Raw genomic sequence first — 25,695 nt, 5'->3', positions numbered from 1 at the left:
ATGTGATTGCTCTTTAGAGGATGATTTGTTGCCATAAATATGTATGCTAATGAGACCGCCTCTATGGGATTATGATAGCTTTAATACACCGTCAGTTTGTCATTTTGATTTCCTTCAGTTAAGGCCATAAAACCTCTCTTGTGTGTGCGTGTATGTGTGGTTCAATGTTTTCATCATTCTGTGTGTCTTAATATAATTGTGGCATTTTCTTTGAAATATCCTCCTGATTAATATGTTTAGAGAATTTCAAGGTTTAATCATAAATAAGATTTACTATCGAGCTAATTTGTAAAGAGAATTAAATTAAACTTTATAAAGCATCAGCATCCTATATTCATGAACGCGCCAAACCAGACTGAACTCAAACAAAGCACAAGCTATTAAAGATAATGACTATGAGGGAAACTGTAATGGCCTGCTGCTTGTGACTAAGCCTTATTTGTTATTCTGCTCACTCTCATCTTCAGCACCCAAGACCTGTTAATGTGATTTTTACAGTCATTTCGTTTTTCACATGTCTGTTCTCCCAGTGCACTATGGGCCAGAGCAGGGACCCTTTAGTTATTGTACTGGATCATGGATCTCATGGATTGTTTTTCATTAACCTATTTGGCTATGTGTGGTATTAGCATGACCCAAATTCTGCAATGTGAGGAATTAACTCTCGTTTGTAGTTCATATGGAAAAGATTACGTCATATAACATCATATCAATTATGTAACAATGACGCATTAAATGGATCAAAAGTGACAGTAAAGACATTACTCGTGTTTCAAATAAATTCCATTCATCAAAGAATCCTGAAAACAATGTTTCACTGTTTCCTCAAAAACATTAAGGAGCACAACTGTTTTCAGCATTGAAAATAATAAGAAATGTTTCTTGAGCACAAAATTTGAATATTTCAATTATTTCTGACACTGAAGACTGGAGTCACGGCTGCTGAAAATTCAGCTTTGCATCACAGGAATAAATTACATTTTAAAATATATTCAAATAGTAAACAGTTATTTTAAATATTTTAATATTATAGATTTGATCAAATAAATACAGCCTTGATGAGCAAAAGAGTCTTCTTTCACAAACATTTTAAAAATCTTTTGAAATTTTGAACGGTAGTGTAGTTTTGTCACTGTTACTATTGTTCCAGGCTGTACGCTGTTGCATGAACAGGACAGTTTGAAAGTTACTTAGGCAGAAAAAAAAATAATAAGGCCATTTGAGTTGTTTTGACATCTAGTTTGCATGCATGATTTGTTTCAGCTGGTGATTGCACTGACGCTGTGACACCAGTAGTCTCAGAACAGCCTGAGTTTGACACTGTCAGTGTGGCCTTGCAGGTGCTAACGTGCTGTCAGAGTCTAACCTCTCATGAGATCCTGTTACTGTTACTAAAGCCAGTCTCTGCTCTGCATCCCCGGTGGACTCGCTGCTGTCTGTTCAAGAGACTTAAGTGTGCCGCTTCTCTGTGATCAGAGGTCTTGCTTGGGTAAATCGAGCCAGGCTCCTCTGTCCTGCTCTGAAGGAGAAAGCGAGGTGTGAAAATAGCATCCCTCTCCTCTTCCTTGTGTTGTTGTCCCTGCAATGCACATTTTGCACAGTCACTTGTGTCTGTCTGACTACGGCACCATGGGAGATCTGGCTTATCACAGATGCAAATAATAATGAGGCTAACAAGAGCAAAATATCACATCAGGTACTTATCACTCTAACCAGTGACATTTTATGCATTTGATCTTGTCAGGTGTACATTCGAATCCTGGACAATGAGTGGAATGTGTACCGGCGCTATACTGAGTTCAGGACGCTGCACAGTTACCTGCGGCCGCAATTCCCACAAGTCGACACGTTCAATTTCCCACCTAAAAAAGCCATCGGCAACAAGGTATGTACTGCATTTTTTTCTCTATAATGACAGGTTCTCTTTTTTCCCCCCTCATCCTTCTATTTCTTGACTCAACCTAAAACATTTATTTTATAAATGTGTTTTATCGTTTGTTTATTCATTTATTGCATATTTAAATAATTAGTTATTCATCATATATTTACTTATTTTTCTTTATCATTTCTTTATCATTTCTTTATCTACTATACATTTATTTTATATTTCTTTATTTCTTCATTATTTACTAACTGCAACAGGGCTGTGCACCATTCAGAGTTGAATTGAGAATTCCTGAATTTTAGTTGAGCTTGAATGGCGGTTAAAAAAAAAAAGAGAAAATAATCACAGTTTGAATTTAAATTGAAGTAGAATTAAAATAGATTGAAATTCAATAGAAATGTCTATAATTGCTATACTTTGAATTGTAACTTTCCCTGCCATTGGCGGAATTTTCTGGATTTCTGTGTCTTTACTGTTATATGGTAGGGGGCGCTATTGCGCATCTTCTGAAAGAGTAGAGAAGCTCTGGATCAGAAAACAGGCAAAAAAGGAGCAGAAACAAGCGATAAAAGCATTGCTTATGCATGTTGTAGTCTTTGAAAAAAAAAAAAAACTTTTTTGTTCAAAATTTAGCTTTTTTATACCCTGGAAATCCAGAGTTCTCGCGAGAGCACTATTTGAATTTGCTCAGCGAGTCACTCTGGCACTAAGTAATGATGCTCATTAACTATGCCCTTGTAGCCGAGCTGCACCAATCACATCGGTGTATCTGATATAGGCGGGCCAGAGGCGAGCTAAACAGATGACGACAGCGCTGCGACGTCAAAGTCATTAGTAAACATTGCAAGATGGCTATGGATGAACACCAGTTGTTTGAAATGGCTTTGGCCGCTACAATGAACGAGTTAGACGGCGGGAACAGAAGACGGCGCTCGAAATCGTTCCTTTGCAAGAAGGACGTTTTTGCTGTTTGGCCGACCGGATACGGCAAGAGTGTAATCTGCCAGTTAGCTCCGCTGGTAGATAAGCTTATGAGGCTTAGCGAAAACCCACTGGTGGTTGTGGTCTCGCCGTTGATCGCCCTTATGGAGGACCAGGTGAAAGAGGCGAAGAAATTCGGTCTTTCGGCCCTGCAACTTGGCGACCCCGAAGAGGAACATATCCGAAGCGGGCAATGCCAGATAGCATTCGAACAAGAACAAGAACAACCCTGTTCTTTCTTTTGATATATTGCATGTTCAAATATTCATACAACAAAATATTATGGGGGCCATGAAAGTTTTATGAAAACTATCAAAAATGCTGGCGGTGGCTGGCAACTTAAAAAATAAATAAATAAACGCTGGCGGGGAAAGAGTAAATGATAAAGCCTTGTGTGGAAGTTTAAAAATTCCAATTCCATCCAAAATCACACTTATGAATCCATTTCTTAAATTTAGAATTTTGCGGAATCCCGTACTGCAAAGACTTTTTAATCTGACATGAATGTATTTTCAAAAGAATCACAGTTGTGGGAAACAATATATCACACACTTGAAAGTAGATTGTTGATTCTGTGCACAGCCGGCAGAAAACATTGGCAACAGCAAAGTTTGTAGGCCGCCACATTTAAACTTTTTAAATGACAGTAATCCAGAAATATGAGAAGAAAACATCTCAGCACAGCACAAAAAGACAAAATAAAGGGACTGCTATAGAAAAGAGACCTAGAGCAAAAAAAAAAAAAAACCTTTCTATCAGCGCCACTGTCACCACCTGCTATATTAACCAGAGTGTATGACATCACTGCTACTGGCCGGGGCCTCAGTTTTGAGGAGTCTTTTAATAAAAAGAGAGCTAAGAGTGCAATGCTGCAACCTACAATTTTCGGCTACTTCTTTAGCACTACCTGGTCTGAGCATTCCCTGTTCTCTGACTGACAGAACCACACAACTACATCACGCTGTACTGATATATAGAGTTTTGGTGGCCATTTTTAGTACCACAACTTCAGTTCTATCACGAGTAATCTTGCTGCTTTGGGGAGTGTTGACATTTTTTTCCCCTAGCCTTTCATCTACAATGCTGCTGTGCGGCGTGTATAAGGACGAGATTGCTGTGTCATGTGGTCCTGCCCTCTGCTCCAGTGTCCAATCAGCATCATCAGCGGGGCAACACTCTATGCTTTAATGAGGATGGGCCACTCTGACAGCACTCGGATTCCCCACCTGTCTTTTCATTTTCCTCCTTTTTTCCCCCTGTGTTCATCCAGGGGCAGGTAATTGGCTTGTGGCACAGCTTCCTCTCGCTGCCTGTGATTTTTGAGAGCGTGCCAGGCAGAGCCACTGGCCCCCGCGTGGCCCTTCAAAGGAAGACTTTTTAGAGCGTGAAAGACAGACCTGATTTACCGGGACCCAGACAGGCACTGCCAGCCTGCGTCCCACCTCAAGGACGGCCAATCAAGAGTCAATCAACCCCAGGGCTGGCATGAAGACAGCATGCTTTGTTCCTGCTCTGAGCACATTAGTTTAGCAATACCAGCAGTCGGTTGTTGGTCTGGACTTCAAAAACGAGTTATTTTAACCCCGCGCCACATTTTGCCATCTTGCTCTTAACATATCACCAAGGAGTTGAAAACAGCTGAGCAATTGTCAATTAGGAAACATGTCTGCGTCTGTCCCCGAGTAACTCGCTCTGCTCGGTGATAAGAAGTTCCTGACCTCTCAGGGAAGCGCGTGGACCAGATTCGAGTTTTGTTTTGCTGGTGTGCTGAAGCTGCATACATTCACAGGGCAGAAGAAGCCTCTCTGTTCTCTTTTTTTTCAAGCCAAAATCTGCTAACTGCCTTCCGCTGAAGTTTTCGCTGAAACTTTGACATGCAAATTCAACTGGAGTGTGGAAACCCTCAGGGTTCAGTTAGAACAAGAAAGCAGGGAGAAAAGGGTGCAACGAGAGAAGGCTTTTAAAGTTGAAATTGCCGCAGCTGTGGAGGGTTTTGATGGCGACAGGGCTTTTGTTGGTAATCATTGGCCCGTTGAGATTAGCTGTCATGTAATTGTTAATTCCGTTATTGTTTTGCAGGAGCTCGGTGGCGGTTCGTTAAAAAGGGGCTCCTTTCTCTTTCTTCACTTTATGCGCCATTGCACACGTATGCGTGTATGATATCTGATCTTCCACAGTGCTGAGTTTTGAGCCGAGACGTTGAGTGTACTCAAACAGGGACTGTAGAATCATTCTTTCTGGATCCACTTGTGTGGGTAAATCAAAGGTTAGCAGGGTGCCTCAGATTTATTAAGTGGCTTCTTCATATGATGCTATAGGTGGATGGATATTCAGACAATTTCAAAGGCGGCTTATTTTATAGGCTTTTAGTTTATGAAATGAAATAAAATATCCACAAACATCAATACAACAATGGCTTATATATATGTGTGTGTGTGTGTATGTTTTTTTAAATAAATTAATATTTTTATTCAGCAAGTATACATCAAATTGATCAAGTGGGAGTAACATTTTTTTACATTGCTACAAACAAATTCAAATAAATGCTGTTCTTTTGATCTTTCTCAAAAAAAATTTTAAACAAAATTATGGTTTCCACAAAAATATTAAGCACTACAACTGTTTTCAACATTGATAATATTTAACATCACATTACATTACATTTTTTAAATACTAAATCGGCATATTAGAATAATTTCTGAAGGATCATGTGACATTGAAAAGTGAAAACTGGAGTAATGACTGCTGAAAATTCAGCTTTGCCATCACAGGAGTAAGTTACATTTTAAAATATTTTAAAATATATAAGAGCTATTTTAAATTGTAATAATATTTCACAATATTGCTGTTTTTACTCTATTTTTGATTAAATAAATGCAGCCTTGGTGAGCATAAGAGACTTCTGTCAGAACAGTTAAAAAATTTTACTGACCCCAACATTTTGAATGGTAGTATAATTTAATATTAAGAGCACTATACAGTGTTGGGTGTAATTAATTACTAAGTAATCTAATTACTGTAATTTAAGAACTTTTCCCTTGAAAAAAGGATTTTTCTTTCATTTAATTGCAGTTACTTCTGATGTAATCGCATTAAATACTCTATACTATAGAACAATTCTATATAAAACAATAGTGGATTTAACATAAAAATTCAACATCTAATGTTAAAATATAGGTTTTAATGTAACCACCTCCCTTTACATGCTTTGGTCAGTTCAAGAGTAATTTATGCATTTGTATATTGTTTATTTGAAAGAATTAAAAGTGCATTTCCGTGTCTATCCTTGTATTGTTCAACTTGTTGAAGTTGATATGGGATTTAGAAAGTAATTAGTAATAAGTAATCCAATACTTTTTAGAGAGAGTCATTAGTACAGTAATCGAATTACACTGTTGAGTTAGCTAGTAATTAATTTCTTTTTAGACTAACTTACCCAACTCTACATCATATTACCGCGTTCTGTCTTTCTCATTAAACCATGTTGCTTAATGTCTCTCGATGGACCATCCTGTAATCATTCTTGAACTGTGCAACATAGTTGTGTTCTCCTCAGGCCTGAATCTCTGACTCTAGTTACACTAACAAGAGTAATGATGAGAAAATGCAAAAAATGCCTCACTTGGGGAAACCCTTAAACCCCTTTGAAATAAGGACTTGTCTTATCTGCAACTGTGAGTTTCTCATTGCTAGTCTCATCATTCATCTTGAGACAGCAACTTGTGTAATTACCCATCCAGACCTTTCATGTGTCTCACTGAAACCAGTGCAACACTAAGCAGGCTCTTGCGTCTCCTCTGATATTTATCGTTAAGAACTTACTACTTTCTTACTTTGTCAAGTAGATTTGATGCTTTGGTGATTTCACAAAAATTCCAACCAGTGCTATGTTATGAATTTCGATTTTTACACTTTTTTTGGGCCTTTTCATCATCCACCAGGATTTAAAGTACAGTATGAATGCTTAGAGAAGTAATAGTACAAATATATTAATGCAAAAGATTCCTTTTATCTTCCATACATTGTTAGTTTGTGTATAATATCCTCCTGTCTCTGAGACTGTAACTTTATTTCATTCCTTCAGTTGTCATGAAGCTCTCTGTGTTTTGGGAGGGATTGTGGATTTGGTGTGTTGTTGTGTCCATGACTCCATCTGCTTGGTCCATGTCAGGCCCCTTGCTGCTCAGCCAAACTGACAGCTCCTAAACAGCTGATTTGTCAGAGGCTCGCCGGGCAAACACGCTAAACGCTCCCCAGCCTGCCCGTCAAATGTGCCCTGACTACCAAGCAGAGGCACGCTGAGCCCAGCCAACCACAGGAAGAATGATGGCATCAAAGAGAGGCGACTGTCAGCACTCCAGTCAAACTGTCACCTCATAAGCTCCTCAGCTGTGTTTAGATTATTTTTATAGCTGAGGTTTGTATCAGGATCACATTTACAGACTTCATTTTGAGGCTGCGTTTTTTTTTTTTTTTTTTTTTCACGCTTCAGAACTTTAAAGGGGAGTAAATCTTAAGGGAGTTTTCTTAGACATAATTGAGAGATCATGGAAAGTAGCCAGTGTTATCGTGTTAAACTCTTAGGATGAAGGGTCGTGTTTCCAGTGAGACAGGTAGAGTGTCTTAGATAGTTTAGATCAAACTCTCAGAGCTCAAGTATAGACCAGTGGTTCAAGGCAAGGATAATAGAGATTTGTCTCAGTTGCCGACATAGGCGGAGGGTGAACCAACTCCAGAGTCAGGCTAAGGAGATGCGCTTCCTCTTTAAAAACACATTTAAATAGAATGTCATGAAGAAGTTCCAAGTTACGTGTCACCTAGCGACAACCTATCCCAGCATAAACGCTGTTAATCAGCCCCTGTCTCAATTCATTGCGATCTCACAAAGTTCTTCTATAATCAATGAAGCTGACTGCACAATGGATCTCTTATTTAGCCTAGACAGTCTAAACTTTATTTGTTATAAGTTAACTTATAACGAGAGGATTTGCGAGAGTGCAGAACTCAGCCGTTGTGAGCAGTGAATGGATTCGAACTTAAACACATCTGATTGGCCATTGGGTTCAAGAACTCAACAGAAATGTCTGTGATTGGCTATGTTGCTCAACACATTGTAAAAAAAACCTTTGGCACTCTCAAGTGCAAACACCAAATCTGTTTTGCCAATTTATCGTTATTTCAGAGAAAATTGATCCTAGAGTAGCAGTCTAGGGGAAGGCTAAGTCTTGCCCAGCCTTACACACACTCTGCCTATGGTTGCCTATCTTAAACATTTGGTTTTCTAACGTGTTTTAACATAGTTTTTTGTTGTGATGTGAACTGATGTGAATATGTCATCAAGGTACATTTGTTTTAGCTGGCTGTAGTAGTTCTTACTGTAATTTTTGAGGATTTTTGAAGAAAAGCATATTTGATTTGGAAATGTATTAATTAATGTAACAATTAACAAATATTATGAATAGTTTTGTAATCATTTATATATTAATTAAATGTGATATTGTAAAATTATTATTATAATTTCCAAATCAAGTCTCCAAATATTCCTTTCTTTCTAAAATGTAACTAATAAAAATAATAATAATAATAATTGTTGTTGTTGATTTTTCTTAATCAAATATTTATTTTATCTTTCTAAAATGGGAATAGTTTTTGCTCTTTTATTAAAATATATTTCTATTAGAGTATTATAGAAAATAATAATATAATTTTTACTATATTAGATTAAATTCTTTTTTTTTTGTAATACAATCTTCTGTCTGTGCCTCTCACTACAGAGTTTTATTTGTCTTGTATCTATCCGTGCATTTGTGTTTGGTACCAAATTGCTCTCTTCCACACATTTGAGTGTTTGTGTGTGTGACTCTGTCATTTTGTGTGTGTGTGTGTGTGCGCACGCTTGTGCAGTAGGTATATTTAATCCACTCATAGGTAGAGAGGCTGATGGAGGGATTTGGTGAGTCTATCTGAGGCCTATTGCGGTCTGGGGATTGGCTGTTTAGAGGGTGTCAGTACAGAGATAATTTGCACATCCTCCCTTGGCACCGAGCTCACGGTCCCTGCTCTCAGCTGATAGCCTCACAGCAAAATAGGACAATGCCAGTGTGTAATGTCTGCTCACTGTGCCCACATATGTAGACAGATAAGTGTATTGATGTGCACTTTTGCCTGGGTGTTTCGTAGTAAAGGCATATGCTGATGTTTTGTATCATAATAATATACTTCCTTGTCACACGTTTGACCCAGCTCTGTTCTGTGTATTAAGAACACAGTGCTAGAGACTCATTTTTAATTGAATCATTTATTTATTCTGCCTTTGTGAGTCATTGCCATTTAAAAACCACTTGCCAAGAAGGGGCGGATGTGATTTCTACAGCAGTGGTAGTTAAGTTGATTTTTTTAATCTAAAGTTACAGTTATTACAGTACACTTGTCACAGGGACAATATTAAGTATATAAGGGCTTTGCTCTTGGGAACAATAATGTTAGTTCGTTGATCACCGCTTAGAGGATTCAAACCTATAATCTTTAACTTCTCTAGCTAGATCTATTACCATTTATAATGTTACAAAAATGTCTATTTCAAATAAATGCTGTTCTTTTGAAAGTTCTATTCATCAAAGAATTACGGTTTGGACAAAATTATTAAGCAGCACAACGTTTTCAACCTTTTTGATAACTATTTCTTGAGCACCAAATCAGGATATCAGAATGATTTCTGAAGGATCATGTGACACTGATGACTGGATTAATGGCTGCTGAAAATTCAGCGTTGTCATCACATTATAATATCTGTTACTTACATTTACATACAAAATGTTAAAATGCAAAAAAAAAAAAAAAAGTAATATTTTAAATTCACGATATCACTATTTTTCTTTATTTTTAATCAAATAAGCACAGCCTTGGCATAAGAGGCATCTTAACAGTGTTATACTTAATAAGGTTACAGGCCTAAGTTTTTCAATTTATGCCTCATCCTTTTGTCTGCTATTGTTGTGGATATGAATGCAAATGAGGGGTTTGATTAAATTACCCAGAATGTAGAGTAATAAATGGCTAGAGAGAGACATAGAAGAGAATAATAGTGTGAAAAGAGCACACGTCTTAGTTTATTCAAAATACACTGATTTCCATGTAGAAGATTTCCATGCAGTAATATGAAATGGCTGTACTCTCTATTGAACATGCAAACCGATTTTCAGAATAAAGGTTTAATGAGAATATGGACTTTAATCTGAAAATGTGTATGTAAATGAATGAATTAACATTTATAATGAATAATCACTGATTAGAATAATGTGTTATATAAGGGCATAGCTGGGAACTCTTGCTGTACTCTTTTCTTAGGACCTTGCTAACTTCACATTATGAATGAATGACCTTTATCTAGATTATCTGTGCACTCATAATTTGCTTATATTGTTCATCACATCTCTTGTCTCCAGGGGGAACTATCACAGACCTCTGACCGTCTCTATGACCCACATTTACCATTAAAATGAGCAAATGTTCATGTTTTTTTCACGCTTTGGTGCATACAGTGTGATCTTCACTGCAGCTGGGATGCACAGATGTACTTAGAGATGATACTGTACAATATAGCCACAGGCCAGAATGAGAGCAGAGATTCAGTGGTACTTTGAGGGAATGCTTAGATGTTACACAGCCCATGTCCAAATATACATTCTTCCCTGTTAAAGCAGTTTTTCAAATTATTTGGATGGCCAAAAATTATGTAATCGAGATACAGTAGTCGAACATCCACTATAGTAAGTTCTTCCTTGTGTATAATATTTCGAATTTTTTTAATGTATTGCATTATATATTATATAAAATAATTTTGAAGAGGACTTATTACGTTTTTTTAACTTTCTTCAGTGTCATGCTGTTGGAGCAAGAAAAAGGTCTGCGCAGTTACAACAACAACTACAAGAAAACATAGACCAATCCAAAGGGAACTCTCTTAACAATATTCCTCATTTAAATTATTCCCGCCCAAGGAATACGCAAAATAAAAGGTTGAGTTGTGTTAGTAGTGTGTTGTCGCCATGTCCAAGAGACGCTGTTTTTTTTTTCCCAGCGTGATTATGGTACGGGACGTGACGTTTCCGAAACACGCTTGAAGCTGATGACCAATCACAACATACTGATCCATTCGACCAATCAGGGAACATTGCACTTTTCGGAAGAAGGGGCTTCATAGAGACCAGAACTAAACAGAGTGTTACTGACAGACTGGGAAGAGAGGTGCTGCAATAATGTAAAATATGTGAAAATTAATGCGTTTTTGAACATTGAAGCATTAAAGGGGTGGTTCAGGATTTTCGACATCGGGCCTCATTTTCAAGTGAGCCTGGTTGTTATTCATCAGTGGAGACAGTTTTCAAAAAAATTCATCCTTACTTTTGGATAGTTCGCCTATGCTAGGCTAGCGCGAGTCAACGGTGCACGTTAGCCTGCCATTAAAAACAGTTTTACCCACTCCACAGTACACCAAAACGCCAGGCTATCGATGTAAATGTCTGTTGAGAGAATAATGTTAGAAATCAAACTACCCTTTCATCACATTGCATTAGTTATAGTTTGTTCCCTGTATTTATAAGCAGTCTACAGCAGCTGCGGAGTTATATTTGGTTACCTAGGAAACCGAGAGAGCCGGTCCACATAACAATCACGCAAGTGTATTACCTGCCGCAGATAATTGAGATACAAGAGTACTTTGATTTCTAACATTATTCTCTCAATAGACATTTACATCGATAGTCTGGCGTTATAATGTATTTGCTTTTGGTGTACTGTGGAGTGGGTAAAACTGTTTTTAATGGCAGGCTAACGTGCACCGTTGACTCGCGCTAGCCTAGCATAGGCGAACTATCCAAAAGTAAGGACTGGATGAATTTTTTTGAAAACTGTCTCCACTGATGAATAACAACCAGGCTCACTTGAAAATGAGGTCCGATGACGAAAATCCTGAACCACCCCTTTAAAGCCTATTCTAGACTCCAAAAACAAAATCAAGACTTTGTAAAAAGGTCTAATAGGTCCTCATTAATTTATTTTAATATAACTGTTTTATTAATATTGTTTTACAAATGTATATTGCAAAAAGAAATGACAGCATATGGATTTGGAACAACATGAGGGTCAGTAAATAATGAACATTTGTTGGATTGAATTTGTTTTGTGTGTGTGAACACAAATCATTTGAACAATTTGTTTCTAGCACAAGACTTGACTGGAGGTTGAGACTTTCTCTTCTGACCCACCTTCTGCTGTGTGCTGAATTATTTACTGACTCTCTGCAGGTCCTCGTACATTTACTGACCCATTTGTTCTCATCATTGGCCTTTCCCAACACCTGGTTTGAGACATTTGTATCCATATTTTCCTGAGTGCAAGAGATTGGAAGGTTCTTTATAGTCCATGGTCATTATGGTACCGGCTACCTGCATCATATATTATTGATTTCCCACTATTTGGCTTAAACAAAAGGTTGAGGGAGGCGCAGAATATGGAAGACAGTCTGTTGTCTCTTCAGGCTTCTTGGGCACAGCTTTAATTGAACTCCACATTATCTTTGCATTAAAGATGACAGCCCCAGGAGGATCTGCCCTGTTCTCATTAATGCAGTGTTTGCCATTTCTGCTTTCACTATTCAAAGTGAATAAATTATGACTCCTGCATTTTGTATGCATATGCAACATGCCTGATGCTTGCAATGTTTTTTTTTTTCTTGTGACAAAAAGCACAAGAAATGTGCAGAGAGAACACAGCAAATACATGATCTCTCATGACTTGCTTGCTTCTTATTAGGGTTATTATAGTTAACTAAAACCATTAAAAAAACCATTTTCGCTACTTGAAATAAAATAAACATGAACTAAAATATGATATCATAGAAAAAAATGACTTTATTTACAAAATGTATCCTGAATGCACTATAAGTCATTTGGATTAAACGGTCTGGAAAATCCATAAATGCAAATAACCTCTCACACCATACCTGGTTAATTACTACAGATATGCTTTAATTGTTTGATTATCTTGATGAAAATCCAATTTGTTAAACAGTTGGAGTCGCGGGCTACTGCTTTACTACAGAATCGAAAGGATTTAAGCTAGAGTAAATATGTACCATCAGTTGTTATTTGCAGGATGAATGAAGCTCTTTCCCCGTACAACCACTTTTACAGCAACTTTCAGTGGGAGTGTCAGCGTGATAAATCACCTCTTTCAGTCATAACCGTTTAATTCTCAGGGAGAGTATGATGGGTTTTGCTGTACCAACTTGAATCACCCTCACACTTTGTCATTTTGACAACGTGTCTCCTTCATTCAAATCTGCACACGTCCATACATGGACAAATCACATGTGATTTGTACAAAAGCGAACACAACTCACTGTGTGGCAACAGCTAGTCCAGCTGGTCCAGACATCTCCATCTCTGAAGATGGAGAAGCACCACAGCAAGTCTTTATTGGCTATAATGGTAATGTCTGGCTGTGATTTTCTCTGTCTCACTGCCTGTCGCTGTCAGACACAGACGATCAGCAGAACTGTGCTTTGAGGAATTTGGAGAGGAGCCTATCGTTTATGGAAAGAAACAAAACTGGCCCGAAGACAGAAGCCTGAGAAAATAATTCGCCGAGAATTTGCACATTTTCATTCTCTTAAGAGATTGTGAAGCACTTTGTTGGTTTTGCCACAAGTTGTTTGCGTGAATTGCAAGCGGGTGTTTGTTTTAACAGATCGTCAGAAGGTCCTAGTGAAGCTGCTCTCATAAACAGCTTAAAACATCAGTTATTAGATGTACTTGCCATAAGAGCATGTGTACGTGTGCTTGGCTTGTTTATCAAGGTGTTTGGTCCTTAAGGGTCCCTTGGTGAAAAGGGTTTTTTAGTATCTTGTTATCTTGATAGAATCCAATTAGTAGCATAATACATTCTCAAACTAGGAATGCTTTAGAAGGGGTTTGGTTTCTCTCTCTCTCTCTCTCTCTCTCTCTCTCTCTCTCTCTCTCTCTCTCTCTCTCTCTCTCTCTCTCTCTCTCTCTCTCTATTCAAGGAGACTAACACTCTTGAGCCAGTTTATCCTGTTAGGTGTACTTGTGTGCATTAATTAGTTTATTCATCACTGTTCTTTCAAAAGTTTGGGGTCAGTACGATTTTTATTTGACAGAAATTCATAGTTTTATTCTGCCAAGCATGCATGAAATTCATCAAAGGTGACAGTAAAGACTTCTTTTATTTATTACTCTTTACTCTTAATTCTTAACTTTATATTAATCAAAGGATCTTGAAAATGTTTATTTGGCATATTAGATATATGATTAGATATATGATATATTAGATTGATTATGTTTGTTCAAACGGAGCCTTTTATCATAAGAGACTTACCAAATCATACCAACCTTAAGTCGTTGCAGTTTTTATACATTTTTACCATAGACTGTAAAAAAAAAAATGGCGTCACCCGTAGGTTTCTGAAGACCGTTTTTGAAGCCTAAAGTGGGCGTAGCCGACCGTCGCCATCTTGGCAGCGCGTCACTCCCGAATTTATTTATTTTTAGAGTCAGACAATGAACTGAGGTAATGTGACGGCTAACAGACAGCAGACAAACGGCTGTTTTTTTTTTTAAACAAACAAAAAGAAATAAGTCTCGCAATTTTTATACATTTATATTTTGTATATGTATACCTGTACGATGGATGGATGGATGGATGGATAGATAGATATATAGTATGCAAATGCATATTTATATATATATATATATATATATATCAGACTTAAAATGCAACTTTTAATAGACTGTGAAACCCTGGTTTGTCTCCATCCCCTCTAAGGGATTATTGGCCTGATAAAGTTTAAAGACCCCCTAATGTACTTTATAGTGAATATCACTTGATGTTATTGTTGTAAAGTGCACAAAGAGCAAAGATTTGTACTTGGTGTCATGGTTCTCACCTTTAAAGAGAGTTCTGAGATGACGTGGGCCGGAGCATTAAATTAGCCCTGGCAGGCACAGCCCTCATGGGTAAACTAATCTGACAGCAGTGATCTCCTCCACATATCCCATATCATAATCAACTTTTATGCCTCTTCATGCCTGTTGGAGATGGATCACTATTAGAACTTCATGCCCTGATGACACACTAATGCTAAAATGCGGGGTGACAGTGGTTTAGATGGCACACAAACACACACTTTCTAACGCTCTTTATTATTGTTGGGTGATTGAGCCATTGCCCTCTAATGGAGTGGGTGATGCCAGAGCATTCAGAGTAGTCAACTTCCCCTCAGCACGTGAGACATGACTGATGTCACACACATGCAAGAACTGGAGCATCAGCGCCAATTAATCAGCCATCAAGGGGACATTAATAACATTTCAATCTCTCTCCCGCTGTCCCTTGTTCTATCTCATTTGCTTTTGATGTCACCCCCGCCACAGCGCAGACTTTGATCTGGTTATCCATCAACTTGATATGCTGGGTACAGTCGCGATGCTGATGTTTTGATGCTGTAAATTCAATGCAGGTCCTGATAAAACAGGCTTTTAAAGGGATATTGTCATGTTTGGATGAATCATAATCATGTTCTCACTTTCATATGGAACACGATAGGAGAAATTTAACAGAATGTTCATGTTTTTATTAGTGCTGCTGTCAATCGATATATTTTTTTTAACTAAATAATCAAAATATTTCTGTAATAATCGCACCTAACATTAAAGTTTTTAATATTTTTTTATTAGTGCTGTCAATCGATTAAAAAATTAACTCGATTAATCACAATTTTTTTCTGCGATTAATCGCAATTAAAAACACTTACGCTTTTATAGGTTTATATTTAGTTTATATATTTTATGATGTAATCATTTCACAGTTAATCTCCAAATTAATGTAGAGACAACATAAAGACAGTATATTTTAAATACTTATTTAATGGCATCTTTTTATGAATGAAGGTCAGTATCACTGATACTAATACAGCTCTGTCATGTCTCCATGAAAATGATTTCCCCCCCAATTTTAAACATTAATTGACAGAAATTGACAGAAATTGAATAAAGTTATCAAACAGTCCGCATGACATACATTATAGATTAAATATAGACAAATCCTTATCAAAGCTACAAAAGTTCTTTACTCGAGGCAGCGAGTAATTTTCTCTGTTACCTTTGTTCTTTGATTAACTTTACTGACAGACATAATTAGTGACTACTGTCACTTTAAGACCTGCCGCTGCTGATAGAGACGCTGATCTCACACGCGTCTCATTCTCTCACACCTCTTTAAGTTCATTTAAGACTTTAACTCATTTAAGACTGTTCTTATGTTATGAGGATACTCAAAAAAAACAGACATTTGGCATAATTGTGTGTGTTATTGTTCATTCAAGCGCGAAAGAGCACTATATTCTGGTGCGCTGTCTGTGTGCACGATACTGGCCTGGCGTCTTTCTGTGCATCGTGTGTGTGTCACATAGACAGGTCATTCACAGGCAGCGCGCTCTTTTGTCTTGTCGCGCTTGAATTGTTTAAAAGCATTTGTATGAATAAGAGTGGCATCATATAATGTAAAGCTAGCCAAAGGATGACAAAAATATATTTATCGCATGCGTTAACGTGTTAACGTTGACGGCCCTTATTTTTATATTGTAATACTTTCACATTGAATCTCCAAATAATGTAGAAACAACAATAATATTAACAATATTAATAATATTAACAATTAATATTAAATATTTGTTTAATTGCATCTTTCTACTAAGCGCCATAAATGTTTTTCTTTTAGCCATTAATTATAGCCATTCAGCATTACAGTATAATTGAAAGCTATCATTTTTAACATTTAATAGGCTTTAAACATTTAATTTGATATTCAATACTAAGGTTTATTTCTATACTGGCCCAGTTCTATACTTTTGAGTGTGTAGCAAAAGAGTAGGCAAGCTTTGGGACATACTACTTCGTCAACTTTAACGGACAGTTCTGTCGCATCCTGTCACCGTAAACTGCCCTGTCAATCATCTTGTCACAGTTAAAATCCTTCATTCAATCTAATTTAATTTCCTACCGTTTCGGAGAGAAATGTAGTTGCACTTTCATCTGCCAGTCGTGGGTCTTTCATGCGGAGACTCTCCTCATGTGTTTGTAATTTGAATATAATAATGCATTTAAAAGTTAAAGTATCTTTACAAAAGTTCACAATGCTGCTGCAGATGCAATATAATGTAGACAACATTGAATAATTTTTTTTTCTTCGTCAGGTTAGATACTGATAATCAATCACTCAAACCCCTTTATCTAATCCTCTCTACAGAACCGCTGGACTCCATGTCTGTAGTTTTTTTTTTTAACACTTTTCACTCGTGTTTGTAGTTCTAACAGAATCCTCGTCCAACGCGTGATGGGTTGTGGGCAATATTAGCCGTTATAGTGCGCATCGATCTGCACTTCGGATTCTGACCGGAAATAGTAGACCACCCGGGTATCTTTGGAACACTCATTTCACCATACTACGATTTGGGATGTACTAATTCTATTTTCGAATACTATTTAGGACGGATAGTATGCGAATTGGGACCAATCCGCAACCAATTTATTAAATCTCACATTTAATTACACATTTGTAATGATCAAATAACACACTACAGTTAAAATTATAATCAAGTACTTTACATAGTGTGTGTATGTGTTTGAATTTGCAGGATGCCAAGTTTGTAGAGGAGAGGAGGAAACAGCTGCAGTCATATCTGCGTATGGTGATGAATAAACTGATCCAGACACTGCCTGAATTCACTGCCCAGCCCACAAAGGAGACCTTACTGCATTTACTGCCTTTCTGCCAGTGAGTATACACACACACACAAACTAACGCAATAATCCACATGTAGTAACCATCAACTGTATGTAATTCAGCACCATGAACTCTATATGACACTGTATTTTCCTACCTCGATGAAAGATGCATGCCATTTTGAGCTGTCACTCAAGTAAGCCACGGCAATCAAACTTTCAAATTCCACGAATGCATGCTGAATAAAGAAATGACACTGATAGTGCCATATTCATGCGCGCCGTCTGTTGTGCTGTACCCGATTCACTAAAGGAATTAAGCAAATAAGGCCATAAAGTTTTTATTGAATGCTATATGCATGCCGAGTTTGCAATCTTGTGGGTTGCTTCTGAATATTAGATTTTGAAAGATGCAGAAGATGCAATTTGGTGTACTTTAGAAAAGTGGTTCTTAATCGTTCTGACTCCAAGGCCTCCCATTGTCCACAGCAATATTCAAAAGCCAGACACAGACACTGAAACTCCTTGTTTCTGTGAATTAAATGTAAGGATTTCAGAAGTTCGAAGATCTGAATGTTGGTGAATGTTGAAGGTTACCACTCTTTTTAACTAGTGAATTTACATTACTTTGCTCATGATTTACTGCAAAAGGATGAGGATTTTTAAATAAATATTTTACACTCACAGTTTCTCCCCAGTAAAATATTTTAGAGCTTGGCATGACTAGAAAAATGGATATTCATTATAAAAAGAAATGCCCATGGAGTTTTAAGATTTCATTCATTTACATAAGACATCACACTTTTAAACCTCATAAATGCAGTTAAAATAAGAAATATCTTTCATTTTAGTTGGTTCAGCTTTTTTTAATGCTTGTTGCCCTATTTTAAATAACTTTAGGTCATTTTGAGGCCCCATTGGAATTTTCTTGAGAACCATTGCTTATAGTATGACTGCCGGTATCGCTCCATTGTGATTGGCTTTTTAAAATGCAGAAAATACACTTGGCTACACAGTGTCTGGATATATGCCCCATTATAATGCTCTCCTCCAATATTTGGTCATCATTCGATGAATTACTGCTGTCATTATGAAAAGTACACAAAAATCACTTTTTAACAAACCCCATTTACTGCCTGCTTTCCGTGGGCGATAACAGCACAACGTTAATTATGGCAAGCAAATAGCACTGACTTTTACAAACTTCCTAAAACCGTATTTCCATGCACAGGTGTGTTTGTGCTGAATAGAATGCGAGTGACTTCATTTAAATACCAATGAGACTTTTTCAGCACCTGTTTAAGCTAGATTACAATGGCTAGTGAATATATCACGTGTTTACTTTTCTTTTTTTTCTGAAATCCCACACTGCCCACTCTACACAGAACAAATGCATCAAAAACCATCATCTCACAGCTGTTCTTTAACAGGAAGTTTGATTCGCTTACACTCCGCTGACATCCTGCATTTTACCAGCCAATTGTCTGTTCCGATTGGCTCATTGATTTATCAGGTCAGACTTACTTTCGCACGCTGCATCTCAATGGTTTATTGTTAGCGCCGGCTCTGGCAGCGTGACGTGATTATAAACAGGAAATAAAAAAATCAAAACCTATTTTACCCTCACATCAAATCTGATTTAATTAAAAGAGACCCTTGGCACATTGTGAGAAGATAATGGCTCTTTGCTTGGCATGACTGGAGATAATTTGAGTACTAAGGACAGATGAGTCCAGCTGCTTTTTTAGGTAGAGCGAGCGAGCGCTGGATGTATGATTAACATCACATTTAGTTACAATAGTCCTCATTTAGGGGCTCCTTGAGTCCATTTGGATTGGATTACTTTTGTGTACAGTATATGCAGTGCACTGTTCACACATTGATTGCTTATGTTTCTGAACATGTGCTGTCTAGCAACTGTGTTTATTCTCGATAAATTTGCCAGTGTGATTTATGTGATTTAACAATTCTGTTCTCGTGCTCTGGAAGCAGCTCTCAGACCTGGAATAGATGCTCACAGCAATTTAAGCACATTGACGATTACATATCCATGCCAATAAAGCCGCCTCCTGGCAAACAGACAGAGTGGAAAGCTGTCGCACAGAGGTTATAGTGAGCGCGCGCTGCCAACCAGGGAATCCTTTCATGTTAAAACAGCTCTTGTGTGCCCATTCCTGGCATCTCCTGACTGTCACTGTCAGTTTTGAGTATAGGATGGCGAAGGTCTTTTAAAAGACGTTCTTGTGAGAAGGTTTCTGTGGAACACAAAGCGTTTTCAGACTTTGAGAGAATTCAGCTTTGAAATGGAAGACACTTGACGTCTATACATCTTTACTGAGCAGGGCTGCTTCAAAAAGCCTCCAGCAAAGGTGGTCTCAGCCAGGGTTGTCATTTTGGTTTTGATGGAGCTCTAGTGACAGTCTTGACTCACTTGGTGCTCTAGGCGAGATTAGACATAAACAAAGACAAAAGCACTTTTTAGCAACTTGGTATCTCTTAAAGTAAGTGTGAGACTTGGTCTACTAGTTCATTTTCGTTTAGGATACAGGTAGACAGGTTCAAAATAGATTTTCCCCAATGTTTTTGAAAGTCTCTTATGCTCACCAAAACTGCATTTATTTGATCAATAATACAGTAAAACACTAATATTGTGATTAAAAACTGTTTCAAATAACTTTTCTATTTTAATACATTTTAAAATGTAATTTATTTCTTTGATTGCAAAGCTGAATTTTCAGCATCATTACATCAGTCTTCAGTGTCACATGATCCTTCAGAAATTCTAATATGCTAATTTGGTGCTCAAGAAACATTTCTAATTGTGCTGCTTCATATTTTTCATTTTTTTTTTCAGGATTCTTAGATGAATAGAAAGTTTAAAAGAACAGCATTAATTTAAAACTGTTTTTAATTTATATTATGTGTCTTTACTGATACTTTTGATCAATTTAATGCATCCTTGCTGCTTTCAGAAAACAAATCTTACTGACCTTAAAACTTTGTGTGCACATGTATATCATTTTTGTTAGTGGCATTTATATATAAATGCATATATAAACATCATAATTTTTTGGATAAATATTATTGTTTTGTTTTGTGTTATTCAAAATTCACTGGGCTCAAAAATCTAAGGGAGCAGGTTGATTGATTGTTGAGGTTGAGCATTATTGGCCACATCCAGTAATGCTCGGTGTGCTTGAGCCATTTCAAAATTTGCTTCATAGATATTATGTGCCTAAATCCACAACAAGAAGCCTCTCCAGCAGGGATGCAAGGGATAGATGGATAAGAAAGAGCTGAATCTCTGTTCTCACAGGTTATGTAACATTAGGAGGCTCTTTCAGGCTTCTGTTTAGACTGCAGATCAGCCTTCTGCCGCAAGGACCCATTGAATATCTGCATTTGTGAGTGTGTTGAGCTGTGGATGGAGAGATGGATAGATTTACTGGTGGGGGGCATTGCAGCACCCCACTTACCTGCTTCTAGCTTCTTCCCTGCTGCTCAAGTTTGTTTGAAAGCTGCTCGGCACTTCACTTTTCCTGTATTTTTTTTTCTTTCCCCTCCTCATTCTTTCCCCTCGTCCAGCTCTCTTCTTTTCTCTCTCAGCCCTATGCCGATCTGACAGCAGCAATACAGCAGAGGACAAGCCGATCATGGTATGATGTGTGTTGCGTAACCACACTTCTGGCTTACTGTTTAAATTTCATTTCCTTTGAAACCTCTCGAACACTTTTAGTTATACGTAATCAGTACAGCTAGATTAGCCTGCTTTCAGGCCGACTGCTTCATAAGTGGCTGTCCCATGATGCCCTCACAAAGGTGCTTTTTTAAGCTGTTGTTTTTGGTCCTCTTTGAGAACAGAAAAGTACTTTCACTGTTTTTCCCCACTTTAAGATGATCCAATAGCAGGGAAAGTATGTGAACTATAGATTTTTTGCATAAGTTGGTCATAACTGATGCCTTGTGGGATAGAAAGGATATGACTGTCACTGTATCCAATCGAATTCTCACCATGATGCCTTGTGTTTTAGGCTTGTGACTAATTTTAACAAGTGAAACCTTATTGTACAGTGTTACCGAATTATCCAACCACAGCACAGAGCAAATAACTGGTTTACAGGGGGAAAAAGTATGTGGATTTTCTATGGATTTATAAAATTGGGTTATTTTATTGTATTAATACATTTATTCATTTTTTATTCAACAATGTTTAATCTCCAGGTTGGCAGACATGAAAACATATTGTTGATTGTGTTTAAGCAGACTATGGTTTCTGTTGTTGTGACTTGGTTGAATTGGTTGGAAATGTATTGTAAATCCACACACGTTTTCCTTCAAATCTTGGTGCATTCAGTTCGACAAAAGCGTTTATTTGCTCTTCGCTGTGGTTCTATACTCCTAAAATATCTGCCATTCACTTTACACACACGTAAACACACACTGTCACTGTACGAATTCGATTGGATGCAGTCACAGCCTTTCAATCCCACAAGAGCCAGGTTTATGATGCCTTTGCCTTGAGTTTTGGCCACAAACACAAAAAAAACATGAATGTTATTGCAGGGCTTGATCCTGACATAGGTCATACAGGAGCACAACTCTCAGACATGCGCACCACTTCTCTGTCACTCATCTATGACAGTCTCACAACATTGCAGTCACCCTTCATTCCACCTGCCACCTCCTATTGTGACCCAATGTGTTTTTTCCAAGAACCTTCATGCTTTTCCACCCGCTTTTACTTTGCCTGCTCACTGTCTGCACCATCAAAATAAGAAACAAGTTTATATAGAAATAAAATAGTCTCCTTAACTATAGAGTGCTGCAGTGATTATATTTTTGTAGGTCAACCTAAAAGTTAGCATCACCCTGGTTCCCTCAACAAAATCCAAAATAGGATTTTCCCATAGTCTTTTGGATTTCTATAAAAATATACTTTGTGTTCATCAAAAGGTTGATTCTTACAATGTTCATCATGAATAATTTTCACAAATGAACACAACTTTTATGAATTTTAAAGCCTAAACACAATCACCAGAAGTAAAAAGCTAAGCGTAGGCTATAAACGAACTACGCCACAGAAAAAAAAAATATTCCCTGAAATTTTGAGTTAAAATAGTTGCAAGAGTACAGTTATAAACACTATGCAAGTCTGTAAAAGTGGACTAGTAAGGTGATGAGTTTACCTGTACTTGTTAGTAACACCCTTTTTCAGGACAAGTAAAAGCTTTAAAATAATCACAAGGAGGTAATACTGATGAATTTTATGTTGTAGAATTAAACATGAAACTATCTTGAGCTTCTTTTAACCACATACCTTATTTGAGGCATTTAACCCCAAAAACATTGAATTGAGGACGATGAAACTGGTTTCTGAGTTTTGGCCTACAAAAATACGTTATTCCTGCAATGTAGTCAAGTTTCATAATAAAGTTCCAATTAGTTATCCACTAATAAACAGTTTCAATTTTAATTGGTTTATTAAAAAAACTTGTAACTTATTTTATTTTATCTTGTATTTAATTACATTATTCTATCTTTAATTATTTTTAAATAATATCTCTACTTTATTTGTAATATTTGTCTTATTTTTAGCAAGCAGAGATATACAGTACAGTATGTACAGTACAGTACCATTCCTTTATGTACATTGTTGATTTATATTTATATGTAGTTTGGGAGCGGGCACCATGTGAGCCAGGATCGCCACTGGCTCCCAGGCTCCTCCAGCTCATGAGTGACATAGTTGTCATGGTTTCCAGGCTGGAGTTGTCTCTGTACGGTGAGCCTCAGCTGGGTATGTATAGTGTCTAACCCTCAACTGCAGCTGTTGTCTATATAGCCCTCCCTCAGATCACACACTGTCTCTAACACACACACTCAGCCTCTGGGGCTTTCTGCTCAGCGCTCAACTCGCAGGCATCTTTCAATTTCAGTTTGTTAGCCTTGAGTTACCGGTGATGTCAGCGCGCGGCCCGTGAGGATATAAGGAAACAACGTAATTGCGAAGAGCTTGTTTCATTGTTTATTTACCTACAGCGGGGACTCTGACAAGCGTGAGCGTTTAGTCACTGTAAATGCACAGTCCCACTGCCTGGTGGGAGCTATCGGTTTTCCAAAGGTATTACAACACAAATGAACACCCTGAGTCAGGCAGGAGAAGAAAGAGCAAAGTGCCCTGGGGGTTTACCCATGTTTGCGTTTGTTCTCTAACAGGGACAGCCCGACGGCCAATGAGAGTGGAGCCAAAACTGCCCGATCCAAAGCCTCCAGCCGCTTCCCCAGACTAGGCCGCAACTCGGGCCGGGATTCCCGGAACCCTGAGCCCCAAAGCGGTGACCTTTAACCTGCGCAATCCATAGGACTCATCAGTATGGATGTACTGAGCCCGGGACCTTTTCTTCTATTATGGATGTACATACCGCCACTGCCGGCAACTAGCTGGGACGATGAACAAAATCAGCAGGAAAATGCGGCAGAACGTTCAGTTACTATTGTGCCTAGTGATTTATAACAGATGTTGTTTTTGGGAAAAGTCAGGATGCCATTTTGACTAACTGCAGTGACGTGAAACTTTTATGAGACTGCGATGAGAATTGTGTGATCGTCTGGAAATTATTTGCACATCTTAATATGATTTGACTGCGACACATGGGACTCATTTTTATTTTTATATAGGTTTTGTTACCATGCTCTGCTATGTATGAGGCACAAAGTTAATGTAATTGTATTATGACTGCACTTATAATACATATACAAAACAATCACTTTTTAGATGGAATATCTGGTGAGGGTCAGAACACGATGAAGTGTTATACGGGTATGTCTAGCCCTTGTTGTCTGTCCCAGAAAACCTTTCATTTGAAATTTTCCAGGCTGCCATTATCCTGTATGACCTCGGGAGTACTGTTACACAGAAATCGGCGCGGTTGGGGGCGTATCGCATTGTGTGAACTGAACAGAAGAGAATTTCGTAGCAGGGGAACCTCCACTGAATGAATGAGCGGATCATTTCGCCCTATTTTAACTACGAGCACAAAGATGATTGGAAATTATTAATAATAAATAGTATTTATAATTCTTAACATGTTATGTATATGAGGATCATAGACATGAACCATGATGTGTTTAAATGAGTAAATAGTCCACTATCAAATTGAATGTTATGTAGAATTGCCACAGTAGCAGATCATGTGTGTGCTTTGCATATGTGCCTGTTTGCAAACTTTTGTACTAGTAAGCAACTGTATATGATGGTTTTTTCTTAAACAGAGTATGTTTCTGTCCCAGATGTGACAGGAAGCAGCTGTTTTTGCAGCTTAATGAATATATGAATAAAAACAAGTACCAACACACAATTTGTTTTGTTTTGTTTCAAATTTGTAAGGTAACTCATGATTAGCACAATGACAAGGCTGTGTTTGCTCCAGTTTGGGCTAATAAATAAGTGTTTTAAAGTCTTAAAAAATATAAAATGTGGTCAACAGTGGTTGAATTTGAGCTTGTTACATTTGTTGCCATGGTAACTTGACTCAAAACTACTTCCACAACATCTCCAAGACACTGAGAAATAAATGGATTATGTAAAAATGGGTCATATAGGTTTGTTGATACAGTACTTTCTGTCACCTAAGCTTTGAGGGATACAAAGTGTCAGAATTGGTTCGGAATTGGTTTTTACTCAAAATAGTTCTTGCAAGGCAGCAAAATAATAGTGTTATAGGTTTTAAGTGAGGTTTTAGGCTTTGGTTATGTTAATGAAATGCTGCATCGTAGTCGCTTTGCTGTCATCATGCAGGAAAGAAATGACTAATTACAATTCAATATACAAATAGGTGCAAGAAAGCAGACCGAAGGTGCGTTCCATTCGAGCGTAAGTGGACTGCGAAGTATTCTGCCATCTTAAGTGAGATTCCAGTCTGACGGGAGCAAACATGTTCAGTTCGAAGGGCACTTTGAACGGTATAGGGAATATTGCAAAAGAGGAGTGGTCCTGAATCCCAGAGGAAATGTGCAAAAAACTTGTCA

General features: G+C 37.6%; 1 protein-coding gene across 3 annotated transcripts in view; it reads left to right on the top strand.

The window, feature by feature from the left end:
• Nucleotides 1–25,023, top strand: part of snx29 (sorting nexin 29) — a 124,948-nt gene extending 99,925 nt beyond the window's left edge. For 2 of the 3 annotated variants that reach the window (XM_079850491.1, XM_079850489.1), the window contains exons 19-21: nt 1,745–1,885; nt 17,580–17,719; nt 23,884–25,023. In XM_079850491.1, coding sequence (XP_079706617.1) covers nt 1,745–1,885; nt 17,580–17,719; nt 23,884–24,013 — 411 coding nt within the window. In that variant the 3' untranslated portion in view covers nt 24,014–25,023. Of the gene's footprint in view, nt 1–1,744; nt 1,886–7,037; nt 7,193–17,579; nt 17,720–23,883 lie in introns of those variants that run through there. The other variant, XM_079850490.1, reaches the window with a different exon arrangement.
• The last annotated feature ends 672 nt before the right edge of the window (nt 25,024–25,695 follow it).

This window comes from Squalius cephalus (assembly GCF_949319135.1).
Source record: "Squalius cephalus genome assembly, chromosome: 19".
Lineage (NCBI taxonomy): Eukaryota > Metazoa > Chordata > Actinopteri > Cypriniformes > Leuciscidae > Squalius > Squalius cephalus.
The sequence above is the reverse complement of the archived record's forward strand: the minus strand, read 5'-3'. Positions and strand labels throughout refer to the sequence as shown.